Raw genomic sequence first — 18,858 nt, 5'->3', positions numbered from 1 at the left:
TACTGATGATGATACCAGTCTAACATTTTAGATTTAGCTCTGGTTTGTGTTGGAAAAACATTATATGTTCCACCAGGCAAAACAGACAAATTATTCTTTTTGAAACATAATGTTTCAGAATGCAATTTTATATATGTCTAGTGAAAAATAAATCCCACAGAATTCAGTTGGGCTTAATTTTCAGGAATATTATATTTGTATTTTAGACTTGGTATTAATTCTACCTCCTGCTGCTTCCCTTTCTGTCTGTTGACTATGTTTTAGCTATTTGGTGGCTATTTTTGTATCTTAATTTCTATGGGTAGTCCTCAAGATACAACTACAGTTGGGGCCAGAATATATGTCATTAAGTCAGGTGGTTGTTAAGCGAGTGGCAGTCAATTTTATGACCTTTTTTATTGTGGTCTTTAGTGAATCACCATGATCATTAAGTGAATTATATAGTCATTAAGTGATTCCCCCATTGATTTTGCTTGTTGAAAACCAGCTGGGAAGGTCACAAATGGTGATCACGTGACCGCAGAACACTGCAGCTGCCATAAATACACGCAGGTTGCCAAATGTTTGAATTCTGATCACTTAACCGTGGGGACCCTGCAGTTGGTTGTGTGAGGATTGATCATAAGTTACTTTTTTCAGCACCATTGTAACTTGGAGCAGTCACTAAATGAATGTTCGTAAGTCGTACCTGTATTTTAGTGCACACAGATAAGTCGTCTCTGACCTTTCTTTCTGTCCAATCCTCCTTCTCTAGTGATTTTGTGGCATTCTTTCTATGCCTTCTAAATGCTGACTTGTGAGAATATTTTGTGGGAAAGAGTTTCAGTTTTCCCATGTACTGGGAAGTGATGTTTTAGTGGCTGTGTACCACATGCTAGTCTGCTATATTCCGAATGAAGTAGCTGTCCACTTGAGCTTTCAGCCACAGGTGGTTAGTAGCCAGTCAATCTGCTTCTAGTGACTTTCTCATTATCCTTTGCTGGGAAAGAAAAATGATATAAATCCACCAGTAGACGTTGGGTTAAATATATCAAGGCTGTCACTTTTCACTAGCACTGTGTTGAAAGAAAAATTTTCATCAGAGTCCAGTCCAAGCAGGGAATAAACAAAATGGAGACTGCTTTAGAAAGAAGGTTGTAGTTTATTGAACAGCAAAGCTAGACAGAAGTGTGGCTCTGGGAAAGCTGACCACATGTGGCTGGGAGTGGTGGGTTTTTATACCTTCCTGGGCTTTTGTGTTTGGAGTTGTTCCTATTTGAGGCTTTGTATTTCCTGTATCATGTACTTTGACCTGAGTCTGAGTGTGTCCTTTTGATAATGGTGGGTTAATCCTATTATGTTTCCTGTCCTTAGAATTTGGGTAGGGGTATGTAGATTTTAGGGGTCTTTGTCTTCCTAATTTCATCAGCTTCAAGTTTCCTGGCTCTAACCTTCCTGAATGGATTATTACATCTGCATTTCTAAAAGCTGGCCTCTCTGCATGGGGCTATTAAGAAAAACTGGGCTTGCTTTTCTGCCTTTAAGATCCTTTGGGGAAATACATTCTGCCTTTTTAATATTCCCCAAAATATTTCTTTCTCTGGATTCTTCCCACAACTGTATTGCCTCAACTACTATTACTGATAATAATAATAATATAGTCACCTTTTTCTCACCTATGTGGCTTTTCAGAGTTTTCAGTCTGGGTAAACTACAGTGATTACTCAGCTCTTATTACTTTCTAAGCAGTTGTGCCAATACCAAATGGGTGTTGTCATTACCTTTGAGCAGATGGACTTTAAAAGTCTCTTCCTGGGTGCCTTGTCTTTGACCACAGTGGAACTGCCTGCTGTTTTTCTTCCTGTGGCTTTCAATCTCCTTGGCAACTGAGATCATCAAAGAATAAGACACAGTCATCCTGCAGTTATTCCTTAAATGCAGTTTATCAACTTTATTTTTCTATAAAAAAGCAAAGGGTACCAAGTTCATAAAATGCATGATGAAACCTAAACAGAATATTCTTTTCAGTTGGTCTTTGCTGGCTGCTTCCTATATACTGTATATCTTGGAATTGTTCTTTGAAGGAATGGAAAACCAGCCAAGATCCTTTTTGTTTTAACGTAAGGAATTAACCACAGATAATTGTAATACCAAAAAATAAAGCACTATGAAACTCAGAATAATGGTTTTATAAAGAGGACAGAACCGGAGAGGGCAAACTGCATGTTGATTTTGAAAGGGAAGGATGACTTATTCATCGAGGTGTCTTGAAATTTGTTTAGCTTTTTATCCATATTTAGATGACTTCCCCTGTAATTTTTTTCAAAAATTGGAAGGATAGCAGATGCAATCTTATGAATGGTTAAGCAGATTAATTTATTTTATGGGGCATTTTGCCAATCACGTTGTGAAAACTGATTTCTGTTGGCTTGGAGAAAGCAGAATCAAATCTATTTGGGTTTTGTTTTCTCAATCTTTAAAGCTATTATATATTAACAATAAACTTACTGAGTAAAGTTTAAAAGGGGCGTAATGCAGTCAGTTATAGGATAAGTGGCATTTTTTGTTTTGTGTATGAAACAGGATACAATGCCAAATACAATGCTAGATGGGTTTAAGATCATTCTATTCAGCGTAATATTGTCAACGGTGACTGGTAGTAGCCATTCACAGTTTCAGGCAGAAATTTGTCCAGCTTTATCTGTAGATCTCACATATATTTCATGCTTATTACTTTGCTATAGACCCTCCACCTAATTTAATTCCTTCTAATTCTAAATTGCTTCTGCTCTGTTTATTAAAGTCATGATTTGTCATTGTTTCTTTTAAAAAATCCATAGGGTTAATTTAAAGTTAGCCTTGAAATTAGTTTGATCCTAAGTTGTGACCATTCTAAATTATACTGACTTTAGTGGTTCCCTTTAAATATGACTTAAGTCCATATAAATACACTTTCTCCTGTATATTATGCACTCTTTGCTATTTTTCTGTTTCCAGGTAATGTTTACAGAAGAAGATGTTAAGTTCTATTTAGCTGAGCTGGCCTTGGCTTTAGATCATCTTCATGGTCTGGGTATTATATACAGAGATTTGAAACCAGAAAAGTAAGTTAATACCGAAACGCATTAGTTTAAATAAAGTTATTTTGTTGTAGCCACAAAATGTACATGAAATTATGCAAGATCTGATCATCATTACACCTCGTGAATTGCCTAGCCCAAAATGAACAGGCTGAATTCCCCCAAACAAGCAAAAAAAAAAAAATGTGTCACACCCATTCTGATGAGGTGACATCTCCAGCCTCAGCGGCAAACAGTGTATTTTTAGTGTATTAAGAACAAAAGTGAAAAAGAACATGCAAGTATTTAAAAATGATTGGTAGGCAATATACAAATACTTCTTAGTCAAGTAAGATGTTTCATATATTATATATTCGTATATTTCATAAATATATTGCATCATCTGATCAAGAGTAAGTTAGATAATCAGAGAGAGATTATTGAAACCTGTGCAAGTTCAACTTCGCTTTTGTTTCAAGAGTCTAAACGATCAGTATATTTCTTGTAGAGGGGATTATTTCAGGGGCAGTTTCTGTAAAAACATGAGCATATTGTCAATTGTTATGAGACATACTGATCTTAAGAAATGGATTCCATGAGCGGTGGTGGCGCAGTGGTTAGAACGCAGTATTGCAGGCTAATCCTGCTGATTCTGGATTTCCAGCATTTCGGCAGTTTGAATCTCACCGACTCAAGGTTGACTCGGCCTTCCATCCTTCTGGGGTCGATAAAATGAGGACCCAGATTGTTGGGGACATTAGGCTGACTCTGTAAACCACTTAGAGAGGGCTGTAAAGCACTAGGAAGCAGTGTATAAGTCTAAATGCTATTGCTATTAAAAATTAAAGTCATTATCCACAGCACTCAGATTGCTCTCTTGAAAAGGGATCTGTCCAGGATAGAAAGCTCGTTATGTTCTTCCCGTATTTGTTATAGGCCATACTTTTGACTTCATTTTCTGTCCATGCTGACAACTTTCCAGTAAATACCCTTAATATGCTGCTTTTCCATTGCCTGAGCATCATTTAAATTACCAATGACTACATCACTGCCTCTTTAAGGAAAAAAAAATAGAAAGGTCGATAAGCGTTAGAAAAAAAAGAACACTGTCTCTTTCTTACAGAAGGATCAAAGGGCTGTTGGTATTCTCTGAATTATCTGTAGATCAAGGAATTACAGAACTGGATTGTTTTCTTAAATATAGTGTTATTGAGAAGCAAGTGATGCAACCATTATTGGTATACAATATTGGTATACAACCAATTGGTATACAATATTGGTATACATTATTGGTATACAACCAATAATCAAGGAAACAAGATTTCTCAAAAGGCAACACATAAAGGACAAAAGAGTATTTATTAAATAATAGTAGTGACAATAGTCTGTTAGTGTTGATTATTCATTTACGAACAGTGACAGTCTCTTTTCAGCCTGCCAAAGTTTTATAAAAGACCACTTCCTTTTAAGTTACAGGTAGTCCTCAACTTATGACCACAATTGAGCCCCAAATTTCTGTTGTTAAATGAGACGTTTGCTAAGTGAGTTTTTCCCCATTTTACGACCTTTCTTACCACAGATGCTAAGTGAATCACTGCAGTTGGTAAGTTAGTAACCTAGTTGCTAAGTGAATCTGGCTTCCCCATTGACTTTGCTTGTCACAAGGTCGCAAAAGGGAATCACGTGACCTTGGGATACAGCAACGGTCATAAGTATGAACCAATTGCCAAACATCTGGATTTTGATCACGTGATCATGGGGATGCTGCAAAGGTCGCAACTGTGAAAAACTGTTATAAGTCACATTTTTCAGTGCTGTTGTAACTTTGAACAGTCACTAAATGAGCTGTTGTAAGTCGAGGACTACCTGTACTTTTTACGACAAAAGATAACTCTATCTAAAAAAAAAGACGGTTTTCTTTTTTTTAGGCAGTCTTTTTCAAGCAACAAATCTTTAGATGGGGGAATTATGTATCTCTTCTTTGCTTCATTCTTAATGGATGAATATAAACAAATTTGAAGAATGCATCTCTACATATAGGAGAAAAATCAAGAATGTTGTTTTTCATTGCAGACAGTTAAGTTAAAGTTCTAGGCATCAATGACATTGTCTGCCTTGGTTTAATATAACTTTTCATTACATTGTCTTCTAGCATTCTTCTAGATGAAGAAGGACACATTAAGATTACAGGTAAGGATCACCTTTCTACTGCAGCTGTATCTGTGTTATCTATCATATATCAGAGCACCTAGCACATTTGGGTTGCCATCAGGACCGCAGGCTCATTATGAAGTATACCTCATTGCTGCTTTAAGTTTAACACTCCTAGCAGTGTGAAGCAGGCACGATATCGATGTGCCCAACAACATCCTGAAATAGTGAATAGAAAATACTCATCTGAGTAACCTGGAACATTGCCTCAGCAACCAGATAAATGTGCAGGTTCAGGAGAGCTGTTCGCTTAGGAAGACATAGTCAGTCTTTAGTCCTGGGAATATATCGGACTGATGTGAGTTGAAATCCAAAACTGAGCACAAAATAGATAATTATGGATAGATGTACTTTTGGTGCACAAATACAGGTAGTCCTTGTCTTACTTTTTTTTAGTGACAGTTCAAAGTTGCAATGGCAGCGAGAAAGTGACTTATGTCTGTTTTTCACAGTTACGACTATTGCAGCATCCCCGTGGTCACGTGATCAAAATTGGAACGCTTGGCAACTGACATGTATTTATGACGGTTACAATGTCCCCGGGGTCATGTGATCGCCTTTTGCAACCTTCTGACAAGCAAAGGCAATGAGGAAGCCAGATTCACATAACAGCCCTGTTACTCACTTAACCACTCTAGCGATTCACTTAACAAAAGGTGGCAAAACAAGGTTCATAAAATGAGACAAAGCTCACTTAACGACACTCTTGCTTAGCAGTGGAAATTTTGGGCTCAATTGTAGTTGCAAGTTGAGGACTACCTGCACTTTATTTGGATATGCATGATAACTAATGCTATATAATATATTCACTTTTTAAAGATTTTGGCCTGAGCAAGGAAGCTATTGACCATGACAAGAGAGCTTATTCATTTTGTGGGACAATAGAATACATGGCTCCAGAGGTGGTCAACCGGCGAGGGCATACCCAGAGTGCAGATTGGTGGTCCTTCGGTGTCCTAATGGTAAGGGGAGAATTTTTTTGCAATTCACCAATTGGTTGACACATCGATATGAGAATGTAAGCTCATTATGAGGAGCATATTTAAGAGCTTGAATGTTTTGCATTTACGGGACTCCCCTCAGTCTTATCACCACTGTGGATTAGATCAAGACTTTGTTTAGATCCATTGATTCCAACGATTCTGTGTTTGAGGATGATTAATTCTGGGTTCAGTCCTATTAAAGCATATAAGGAAAGGCTGCTGGAATTGGGTATGTCTAGTTTAACGAAGAGAAGGATGAGGGGGGACATGATAGCAGTATTCCAATATCTCAGGGGCTGCCACAAAGAAGAGGGAGTCAAGCTATTCTCCAAAGCACCTGAAGGCAGGACAAGGAGCAACGGGTGGAAACTGATCAAGGAGAGAAGCAACCTAGAACTAAGGAGAAACTTCCTGACAGTTAGAACAATTAACCAGTGGAACAACCTGCCTCCAGAAGCTGTGAATGCTCCAACACTGAAAGTTTTTAAGAAGAGACTGGACAGCCATTTGTCTGAAATGGTATAGGGTTTCCTGCCTGAGCAGGGGGTTGGACTAGATGACCTTCAAGGTCCCTTCCAACTTTTTTATATTATTATTATTATTATTATTATTATTATTATTATTATTATTATTATTATTATTATTATTATTTCTAAAGAAGTGATCAGGATATTAGTTCTTCCAGCCCAGTATGGCATACTGTAGGAGGCAAAGTCTTAAGTAGAACTTTTTACACACCCTAGGAATTCTTTCAAGTGAAAGGACTCAGGATTAAATCCAGAGTCCATTTCATGCAAAACTGCAAGCTGGATATCCGTATCTAAATATAAATGTGGAGTAAAAATTGACTGCAGATGTTTAGAGCCATTTCCTGTATTGTGTTAACATCAGCCCTCTTTTGTCTTAAAATGTGATTTCAGCCCTTACAGCTCCTGCAGTCCAGATATTCATGACTTTTCAGACCATAATTATACAATTGATGTAATTTAACTCATGTGCTGTGTGTAATTTGCACAGTTTTTCACAGTTGTGTGGGTAATTTGGGAGGTACCAGACAATGCTGTCTCCAAGGGCACGATGGGCATTCTTTATCCTGAATGAAAAGCTGCCATCAACCTTCTAGGCGTTTTTTTTGTAGTTTGTAGTGTCTTCCTGAATCTTGTTGCTTTGGTATTTAATTTTGCATGGAAGAAGATATATCCTTCTGTAGGAGTAGCCAATGTACTATCAAGATGTGCCCACTGAAGCATTCTCATCTATGAAATCACCAGTACAGTAATTCATTGGTGGTAAAGGTAGTATGCAGGAAGTTGTACAAGCCAGACTGCTAAGGTTTTAATGAAAACCTTAGCAGTCATTGGAACATCTTGGCAACTAGCTATTGCCAAAACAAAATGTTTGTTCATTAATTTAGATAATATATTAAATAAGATTTTTTAACCAGCCTTTTTACTTTCCTTTTAATTCCAGTTACAGTATTTACTTTCTTCGCTCTAGACAGGTTTCACTGAGAGTCACTTGATATGTCACACAAGGCCGAATGCTGTGTTGTCTTCTTTTTCTTCCACATAGGATTACTACTGGGCCATATCTCTCCACGTGTCTCTTCTGATCTTGCACTATTTTTTTTGAGTTTTTCTATTCTCTGGTTGGTGTCAGCTTTGTTGGTGACATAAATAATAATGGCTGCTTTCATAGTTCAGTGTGATGTGCTTGTCTCAGAGATTAGAATTGTTCCNTGCCCTGCCCATCTTGATACTAATTCTTTTGCCAATGAGTTGGCTGCAGAATTTTCCATTTTCTTATCAGTTTACTTTTCCCCAGCTCTCAACTTTTTGTATTGTGGCTCAGTTTTTCCTGTACTTTTTCCACTGTGCCCTCTTCTGTTGAGGGTTTGTGCACTTCCAAAACTGTATAATCTCATCTTTTTTTTTTTTTACGTCTAATCCAATTTGGAATAGGAGAGCACAAGCATCTCTGCTTCTGCCGCTGCTGTGGCTCATTAGGAAAGCACAGCATCCCGATCCCTAGCCTGCTGTTGCTAGGAGACAAGAGAGCTTTATTTTATAGACAGTTGAATTAATTTTAAAAAACAGTGGTCGAAAGAGAGGGAAATTTAAGGATTATGAAGTGGCTAACCAGTCATTCAGAAACTGAAAGTTCTGGATAGAAGAACTGGAAATGCAAGTATTTGGGGAAGAAATAAGGCACTGGAGCCTTACCAGAAGAAAGTCAAAAAAGACCCATTGGAAAGCAAAGATGTAAGGGAGCAACTGGATGTAGCCTGGGCTACTTACAGCCTGGTGCAGCTGAAAGTGGTTCAATTCTCCATGAGTTGACCATTTTTAAAATTTCTCATTTCATTGGGAGGTTATGTCCTCTGTTTCTGAAGTGGAGGCTAGCCAAAGGAGGGTGTGTTTATGATCAGGGTTTGGTTCAGTGTTAGATTACATGGATTTTCATGCAGAAGGTAATGTGGTCTTTCTCCTCGTACCATTATATTAGACTTGAAAAAAATGACTACACAAAGTGCTGAAGAATCACTGTTAGTTGGCATTAATGGACTAGGCCAGTGGTTCTCAACCTATGGGTCGCGACCCCATTTGGGGTCGATCGACCATTTCATGGGGGTTGCCAAGCAAGGCTGTCCACCATTTTTTTCCCCTTTTCCGGTTGGTGCCTTACCTCCCTTGAGCTGGGCCAGCTGGTGGTTGGCCTGCTCCGTCTCTGCCGCTTGCCAGCTACGCCTCGGCCGGCGCAGGGGGCGGAACCACGCATGCACGGCGCTCCCGGGCAGGGAAAGTCCTCGACTTACGACCGGTTGGGTAGTCCTCAACTTACGACCGGTTTAGTCCTCAACTTACGACCGGTTTAGTCCTCAACTTACGACCAGTTGGGGGTCGCGGCATTAAAAAGGTTGAGAACCACTGGACTAGGACCACTATAAAAAATATATTCAATTCATTCATATGTGTTTAACCAGAAAACCAACAGCCTACTTCTCAGCATTCACAAGTTCCTATCAGTTATAGTAGCCAATTAATAACATTTTTATCCCAGTTTTTTAAGGTGGGACAGTCATAATAAAGCATCCTCATGAAGTCTTAATGAACATTTAATTAAAAGGCCTGTCTTCCATAATGCCTAGAAGCTTCTTTTTATTAATACCTCTCTGTCGTGCCTTTTAGGACTCTGCTGGACAATGTATAATTTATGCATTTAGTCCCCTGTCCCCGTAAAAATTTCATTCATTCTGTTTCATCCTCTGAATTGTGATGGAGCCATTATTCAAGGCAACATGTACAGCCTCAAACAATAGTTGGCTTCTTTTTATGGAAGTAACCTTAGACAATGTCAGACAGCATCTGATGCCAGATTATAGAAACTGCAACCATTACATCTATATTATTTCTGGAGCTACAGGAAATGCCAGATATGTGACAGACAGACAGATTCATCCTTAAGTAGAATCGTTTCCTTACCCTCACATGAAGAAGGTTTTAGCTGAAGCCAAAAGAATCTACACAAAGAGAGGTTGTAAAGGAATTTAAAGCTGATACGAGCAAGCCAACTTAAGCAGGGACTTAGACAAGAGAGTACACAATCCAAAGATAGAAGGAAGCATGGGAAAGAAATTCATCTTAATTGTGTTTAGTATAAAGGAGGAAACAGAGGGAAACTTGCACTGACTTTCAAGATTCTGTTATTAAATTCTACCACAATAATAAATATTTCTGGAATTCTGCAGGGTCTGCTTTTTATTCAGGCCTACCTGAAATGCCTAGTAGGCATGGTTTTTTTTAAAAAAGGCAAGAAAATGATTGCAGTCATGCCCGCTATTGAAGCCTGACCCTGGTTTATGTGCCTAAATCACAGCCACCATCTTGATTTTTTTTTATACCTCCCTCCCTCCCTGCCTTAAGCTGTTACCTTTCAGAAATGTTAGAATTCAATTCCTGTTAATCATAAGGTAGAATAGTGAAAGGACTGAAGTGTAATACTTAGTGGTATGGCTTGCAGCTTCTAATGAGAAGTGTCACAATCTCCTCAGATGAATTTTCCTCCTACGAACAGAAGAAATTCTGGGAGACTGGAGAGGGCTTTTCAGAACCAGCAAGGAAGAGCCACGTCCTTCTGCCTTTTGGATCCCACACATCTGGTGCCAAGTAGTGCACTAAAGACAGGAGTAATCCAGCAGTCCAAGGCTTTGAGGAACTTCTCCCTAGAACACTGTTCTCTTTCTAGAGCCAAGTTTGGGTATTTCGAAGATAGCTTCCTGAAATCCATACTGCTCTTGTTTCTTTGGTCTTGCCAACCATGTGGGGCTTGACAGTTATGCATACACTTTTGAGCAAAAGGTAATAAAGTTGAAGAAAAACATCAGTTCCATCTTTCCCTTGCACCAGCATGCCCAGAATCTGACCGAACGTTCGTATTAGACCTTGGCATTGCTTGTACTATTTCAAGATCTGGGCTTGACTTTGACTCCCACTGAAGCTTTTTTTCTGCTGATACTATATTTTACATTCCTCATCTTGGGTTGTAGACTATTGCATATTCTTCTTTTCTCTTTCATATAGAAATGAAGGAGATAGCACTTAGCACTTAGACTTATATACCACTTCACAGTGCTTTACAGTCCTCTCTAAGCGGTTTACAGAGCATATTGCCCCCAACCATCTGGGTCCTCATTTTACCAACTCGGAAGGATGGATGGCTGAGTCAACCTTGAGCTGGTCAGGATTGAACTTCTGGCAGTCGGCAGAGTTAGCCTGCAATACTGCATTCTAATCACTCACCACAACAGCTCATAATGTTATCTCTCTTATTTTTCCTTGACAAAGAAACCCTCTTTCACCTTTCTCTTTTCTCTCCATACCTTTGTCTTCTCTTCTCCATCCTGCTCCTCTGAAAAGGGAGATTAGTCTATAGCAATAGATATACAATAGGATATTATAGTACACAGTTTTTGGTGTACATGTGTGTTTCATATTACTCCCCTAATGACATTCAGATTTCTATAATTACTAAGCACGGTTAGATTTTGTTGAGCTGTTTATTTTCTCTTTCCCCCCCCCCCCTTTCCATATTTTGTACCTCAGCAAGCTTTGGGGATTCTGCTGATAACATTTATTTTTCAGGTCTATTTGGTCTACATGCGGGTTGGATTTAGAAAATCTGTTCTTAATCTGTTATTGATATATAAGCTTGTGTTTTTATACCCATAAAATTAGGTCTCATATGGATTTCATAGTCTCTGTCATGATGGGTTTTTTTTTCTTAGATGGGTTTAATCAATCTATAATGTAAGTTGAACTTTAAAAATCAGCAAATACTTTGCATAGTAATATTATGCAAAAATAGCTAGAATCATTTTAGCAAATGTTTCGCAGGTCATTCCTATTACTCTATATGGGCAGGTACATCTTGCATGTTGAAAGAAATGTCATTTTCATCATCCCGCTAAAAAAATGATCATTGCTCCCCCTCTCTCCCTCCCCAACAATCAGCTTTCGCCATATTAAGTGGTTTTGTTGACAAATCCTACACTTTTGTGGAAGGTGCATATCCTTTTAAGAAAAAATTCCCAAAATAATGTTGAGATTTTCGTTTTATAATAATAATAATTTTATTGAGCATTACAATTAAAAAGGAAAGACCCAAAATAAAAAAGTAAAATAATAAAAATGAGAAAATGCAGAAATGGAAGAACAGAAGAGCTGTGTGTGTGTGTGTGTGTGTGTGTGTGTGTGTGTGTGTGTAGGGAATAGAATAGAATAGAATAGAATAGAATAGAATTCTTTATTGGCCAATTTTATATATATATATATAAAATTCCTTAATTTCATTACAAATAAAAGTGTCCCAATCTGTCCGAATGAGCCCATAACCTTGAAACATAAACAGTTGCAACAATGGATCCAGGCCACTTGCTGTATCAAATAAATGACTTTTTTTTTTAGTTCAACAGAAAAAAATGAGAGTGCTTTTAAAATTAGTGTGGTTGTTCTTGCCATCATTCTGATTCTGCTTTTTTAAATTACCTATCAATGCAAATCTAGAATTACTGTTCCTTGGGGACTGTAGTTTTCTCTTTTATTGCTTTCATTTACTGAAATGGAACTGAAAGATGTACTCTGAGCTACTTAAATTAGATTTAGTGTCTAATTATAATTTGTTTTAATCAAAGTGGAGCAGATGCTAGCATTCCATTGATACGCTTAAACTGATTTTAAGGGGGGAAAATGTCTAAAAGATGGGTGAGTGGTCTTAGGGCTAAAAAGAAAAGAGGAACAAACTTTGTCAGGAATAATGTTCTGTAACATGGTATATATTTGTTTGATGAACAAGTACCTTCCTTCCAAACAGGCAGTGCTAATGGGGCTGATGGAAGTTGTAGTTGAACATAGTTGGTGGGCTCCAATTGGGAATCATTGTTTTACCACTTCTAGTTACTTTTACTGTTTCAAGTACACAGCATTCTTTATGGCTTTGAAGGAGATATATTCTTTTGTGAAAGAGAGAAACATTTCCATGTCACCAATTGAAAGTTTTCATCAATAGAAAAAGAAAATACTTTGAGCAATAATGTGGGCAAAGAAAGGATAGCTTGTGGCAGTGTTTGAAAGGATATTTAAAAATTTGTACTGATTCAAAGAGGCAACATCTTTTCCCCAAAAGTTCTGTTGCAGGCAATGTTCCACTTGGAATGCTATTTTATCATTTGCTTTTTGTACAACAAATTATAACAAGAATGGATGCCTGAAGACTCAGGATCAGATGCCATTATATTGAAAATCAATATAGTGTTCCATTTTTAGGAAAGGATCAAACCCAAACCATAGCATACAAAAGCAGGCATAGCATTTTAATTCAATTCAAAATCCACTAAAAAGAAAAGAAATTCAATCAAATACTCTGATCCTACCTATTTGTAGGGCATTTATCAGTCTTCTTACATAAGTGCCCCATATGTTATTGTTGACACAATTCTGTTCCCAGCCATGAAAAAGTTCATATACAGTATGAATCTTGAAGTTAAGCAGGAACACAGACTTAACCATTCTACTGAATGTGTTTCCTTGTGAATTCTTTAAATTCAGTTAAAATACTGGCTATTCTTATTCCAACCAGTAGAATTCTTCATGTCATGTTTAATTTATGGCAACCAGCAGCATTTATTTCTTTCCCTCTCAATTATTCTTTTAAAGATTTAATAAAGTGGATGGATAATAAGTTCCTTGTTTGTTGTTTTCTACACTTGATTGTTAAATTTTCCATATTCATTACTTTCGCAACTGGCTGTCTGATAGTCATGAGATCCAGGGAACTTTAGCATGATGCATTTTGAGGTAATTTCTGTACATTTCCACAGGACTTGTACATAAAATATTTTCACTGTATAATACAGCACCTGACTGTGTGTTCATTGAATGGTTTTATTATTATATCATCATAAGGTTAGAACAACCTTACTATTTACATCCAAAGTCCGGTGAATTTATTATGAATCTGTTAAGATATTGAGACTCTAGAAAAAGTACAGAGAAGAGCAACAAAGATGATTAGGGGACTGGAGGCTCAACCATATGATGAATGGTTGGGAGAACTGGGAATGTCTAGTCCCGTGGTTCTTAACCTGGGCGATATCGCCCCCCCCCCAGAGGGCGATTTCATTTTTCAGGGAGGCAATGGAATGAAAAGGGGAGACGCGGGGGCGAAGGAACGTAAAGGGGGCGATATGGGGGCGATGGAGTGAGAAGTTTTGGGGACATTTTTGAGACTTTTTCGTACAGTGAATCGCTGTATATCTGTCGTACAAAAACATCAGATAGCTATTAGTGGATTGAATTGTGTTTTCAAATGTTCCTCCAGCTAGCTTCAGTACAGAACGCTGTACATATGTGAATACACATCGGCTTTGTTTTCGAATTTTTGTTGTGCTCTGTAAAACATTTTGTGTGTCTCTTTGTATTGTATTTTTTTAGCGTGCACTCCAGTTCGATATTATATTTTCTTTGTGTCTTTTTAATCCTTTTTACAGTGTGCGTGACTGTATATACTTTCTTCTAATCTTAATTTAGTTTCAGAGTTTTCATCTTGAAATTCTTAGTTCCTGCATTGTGGTTTGTTCTTATGCCCTTTTTATATTTCTTTTTGCGTCTTAAATTTCACTTGTAATTCAATCATTAAATGTTACTGTTTTTCTTTTCGGGCATTTCACTTTCTTGCAATTGAATTTTGTTTTCAGTGGTCATTACATTTAAGTGTCTTAAATAAATAAGATAATAATGAAATATATGTATCACAAAGTTTGGGAATAAAGTGATGAGTAGCACCAAAATTTTTCACACAGTTGAGATATGGGAAAAAGACTGGAAATAAATTATTTGCATCGATATGTCTTGATGACAGTGTTAAAGAAAACAAAAAAAGTGTTCGCATTAATTGAAGAATTATTTCCTATGAGAGGTTATGTTGGGGGAGGGGGGCGATGACAGCTTCCTCATTGGCTCAAGGGGGCGATTCGTTCAAAAAGGTTAAGAACCACTGGTCTAGTCTAACAAAGAGAAAGACTAGGGGAGACATGATAGCAGTCTTTCAATATTTGAGGGGCTGTCACCAAGAAGGAGGGGGTCAACATTCTCCAATGCATCTGAGGGCAAGACAAGAAGTAACAGATGGAAGCTTAACAAACAGAAATCCAACTTAGAATTAAGAAGAAATTTCCTGACTGTGAAAATTAATTGGTGGAATGGCTTGTCTCCAGATGTTTTGGGTGTTCTATCACTGGAAGATTTTAAGAGATTGGACAACCATTTATCCAGAATGGTACAGGATCTCCTACCTGAGCAGATGGTTGAACTAGAAGACCTTCCAATTCGGTTGGTCTTTTATTATTATCTTTTAAATAATAGCCTACAAGTTGGAGGTTAAGGTATTCTTCCTTATCTTCGTGTATGTTCCACATATGGGGTTAATGGGGGTACTAATTTTTATGGGGCATGGATGAACACTATACATTGTTAAGATAAATACAATAGACTATATGCTATGCTTATATTTACACCGTTTCATGCTTCTTAGAATTTCTATTCCCTCTTTACAGTTTGAAATGTTGACAGGGTCACTACCATTTCAGGGGAAAGACCGAAAGGAAACAATGGCACTCATTCTCAAGTGAGTAGCAAACTCCCAACTTTATATCTATCTATAGCTATAGTTTATATTCTTTAACTCAGAATAAACTTTTTGGGTTATGTAAATTGTCTCGTAGAAAATACAAGAAATGACATTCCAAATATATCTAAAATACAGTAGCTAGTAGCCCAGGAACCACTCTTAATTAAGGAGCTGAAAATTCCAGCGGTTTATCAAAAGTCCAATCCACTTTTAAGTCTAACTTGCAATATGGGAACCTATTTAAATTATGAAAATCTTCTGGGATGTTCTCAATGCCCAATAGACTTTCCATTGTCCTGCTAGGGAGATTAGCGCTGCTGACTAAATATAAGGCATAATGTATTGCATTATGAGCTGGGTGTTCAAAACATTAGTGAGGAGCTCATTGACTAGCTATATGAAGTCTTAATGTTGGCAGAAATAGATAAGAAATGTGATCTAGCAGAATTATTAGATTACAGTACTATAGTCACATTTGGAAAGGAAGGAAGGAAGGAAGGAAGGAAGGAAGGAAGGAAGGAAGGAAGGAAGGAAGGAAGGAAGGATATAAGTTTGTTACCTAAATTGGGAAACGACCAATTCAAATTCCAATTTCTTCCATCCCCACCCGCACTCCCTTCCCAGTGCAGTTACTTAAGCACAGTGCTTTTTTTCTATATATAAAAAAAAAAGGTGCCGGAACTCACACGTCATACAAGCCGCCTTGCCTATCCTATAAGGTTCCATCCAAAAAAAGGTGCCGGAACTCCGTTCTGGGCGTTCTATGAGAAAAAAAGCCCTGCTTAAGTACATACCTCATTGAACAAAGTTAATCTGTTCCACTAATCTCTCTTTGCTCACTCTTTAGCATGCAGAGATGACTTGTTACTGTGCCCTTCAATCTTTCATTTAACTATAAAAGGATCAAAAACTGTTTTGCAACGTAATAAAGACCTGATTGTTCCAAGTTGTATATTGCTCTGATTGCCCAACATCTTGCAAGTAGGTGAGATGTAGGAGTGCCATATTCAGGCTGCTTGTCAAATCCAGCATTATTCCCTTCAGGAATATGAGCACACCCATAAACACACACATACAAACTTAGTATGAACTGGGCCAAATTATCTATTAAACTTCCTATACACACATCAATATCTTCATTGTTCATAATTTTGCAATTAATTGAGTGTTGCAAATGAAAAATAAAAATATGCATCATAGAAGTGCATACGTTAAAAAAAATGCACAGAAATGCATGTGAATGTTCATATAAGATTTTTATTTTGTTTTTGTTTTTATTTGCCAAATTTTAAACAGCATGGCTGAAAGAACAAGGGATCAGAAGAAAATTTCACAAAAAACCAAGACTGAGAGAACAGTCCACTTGCTAACTCTCTCAAATAGAAAGAATTATGACTTAGTATATATAGCTGCAATCTTAAGGGATAATAAATTCTCTATAAATAAGTAGCACAGACATTTACATTAAAAAGTTTAATAATATTATCCCAAAACTTGGTCTATAGAAAGTTTAAATGTTCTTTTGAGACTTCTATATATTTTGGTGATGTATTTAATCATTTACATACATGCGTAATTTTTTTTTTAAAAAACAATGTTTTTTTATTCCTGCATTAAAATGTCCTATTTTTTTCAGAGCCAAGCTAGGAATGCCACAGTTTTTGAGCATAGAAGCTCAGAGTTTGTTGCGAGCTCTTTTCAAGAGGAATCCATCTAACAGATTAGGTATGGGAATTTATTTTATTACTGCATAACACAGTGGCAAATTTCCCCAGTTGTTTTTCTCTTTAGTTAATTATCATTTAGTCTCATATACGTGATGCAGCTGAACAGTGTGTGATGGAGAACTACAAGGTAATTTCACTTTAATTAATGACATATTTGGGGCTGTTGGAAAAGATGCTGCACATGAGTGGAAGCGCAACATATCATCCACTGACAGATACAGAATACCTGTCAGTACCTCATGCTAGAGGCACAGAGAAGCAGGACCACACAAATGAGCCAGATTTGTGTTCTCACATTTTTCCCGTGGTAGGAAAAAATGTAAAATGTAATGTGTTCTTTTAGTTCTGGTGTCTGCTGTAGAATAAATGAAGCTTGATTTTGGCCTGAATGGGTGGGAATTCTTCAATGCAAATGGTATATTGTTATCTACCAAATTATGCCCAAAGTCAGTGAATTTTCACAGCCTAATATGCTGCTCCCCATGGAATTGCTTCTTGGTTNCTGTGGGTGCCCCTACCCTCTGGAATGAACTACCCCCCGAGATCCGGATAATTCCGGATCTCCTTACCTTCCGTCGCGCCCTCAAGACATGGCTCTTCCAGCAAGCGGACCTGACCTAGGGTGGATTTTACATTGGGTTTTAAATATTCGGAAGACGCAACATTAAAATTCGGTTTAATTCGGTTTTAAGGGGGGGATTTTATATATGTTCTGGTTTTAAATATGTTGTGCGCCGCCCTGAGTCCCTGTCGGGAGAAGGGCGGCATATAAATTAAATTAAATAAAATAAAAATAAAAAATAAATAAATGTGGAGTAAAAATTGACTGCAGATGTTTAGAGCCATTTCCTGTATTGTGTTAACATCAGCCCTCTTTTGTCTTAAAATGTGATTTCAGCCCTTGCAGCTCCTGCAGTCCAGATATTCATGACTTTTCAGACCATAATTATACAATTGATGTAATTTAACTCATGTGCTGCGTGTAATTTGCACAGTTTTTCACAGTTGTGTGGGTAACTTGGGAGGTACCAGACAATGCTGTCTCCAAGGGCACGATGGGCATTCTTTATCCTGAATGAAAAGCTGCCATCAACCTTCTAGGCGTTTTGGGTTTTTTTTTTGTAGTTTGTAGTGTCTTCCTGAATCTTGTTGGTTTGGTATTTAATTTTGCATGGAAGAAGATATATCCTTCTGTAGGAGTAGCCAATGTACTATCAAGATGTGCCCACTGAAGCATTCTCATCTGTGAAATCACCAGTACAGTAATTCATTGGTGGTAAAAGTAGTATGCAGGAAGTTGTACAAGCCAGACTGCTAAGGTTTTCATTCCTGTCATTGGAACATCTTGGCAACTAGCTATTGCCAAAACAAAATGTTTGTTCATTAATTTAGATAATATATTAAATAAGATTTTTTAACCAGCCTTTTTACTTTCCTTTTAATTCCAGTTATAGTATTTACTTTCTTCGCCCTAGACAGGTTTCACTGAGAGTCACTTGATATGTCACACAAGGCCAAATGCTGTGTTGTCTTCTTTTTCTTCCACATAGGATTACTACTGGGCCATATCTCTCCACGTGTCTCTTCTGATCTTGCACTATTTTTTTTGAGTTTTTCTATTCTCTGGTTGGTGTCAGCTTTGTTGGTGACATAAATAATAATGGCTGCTTTCATAGTTCAGTGTGATGTGCTTGTCTCAGAGATTAGAATTGTTCC

At 37.4% G+C, this 18,858-nt stretch overlaps 1 protein-coding gene across 1 annotated transcript in view; it reads left to right on the top strand.

Moving 5' to 3' along the window:
• RPS6KA2 (ribosomal protein S6 kinase A2) overlaps positions 1 to 18,858 on the top strand; it is a 142,392-nt gene that overhangs the window by 73,121 nt on the left and 50,413 nt on the right. The window contains exons 6-10 of the mRNA XM_015818361.1: positions 2,977 to 3,083; positions 5,191 to 5,228; positions 6,069 to 6,211; positions 15,342 to 15,412; positions 17,052 to 17,140. Of these exons, the coding sequence (XP_015673847.1) occupies positions 2,977 to 3,083; positions 5,191 to 5,228; positions 6,069 to 6,211; positions 15,342 to 15,412; positions 17,052 to 17,140 (448 nt within the window). The remainder of the gene's footprint in view (positions 1 to 2,976; positions 3,084 to 5,190; positions 5,229 to 6,068; positions 6,212 to 15,341; positions 15,413 to 17,051; positions 17,141 to 18,858) is intronic.

This window comes from Protobothrops mucrosquamatus, unplaced genomic scaffold (assembly GCF_001527695.2).
Source record: "Protobothrops mucrosquamatus isolate PMUCROS unplaced genomic scaffold, P.Mucros_1.0 scaffold_135, whole genome shotgun sequence".
Classification (NCBI taxonomy): domain Eukaryota; kingdom Metazoa; phylum Chordata; class Lepidosauria; order Squamata; family Viperidae; genus Protobothrops; species Protobothrops mucrosquamatus.
This window is presented reverse-complemented; position numbering and strand designations above follow the sequence as displayed.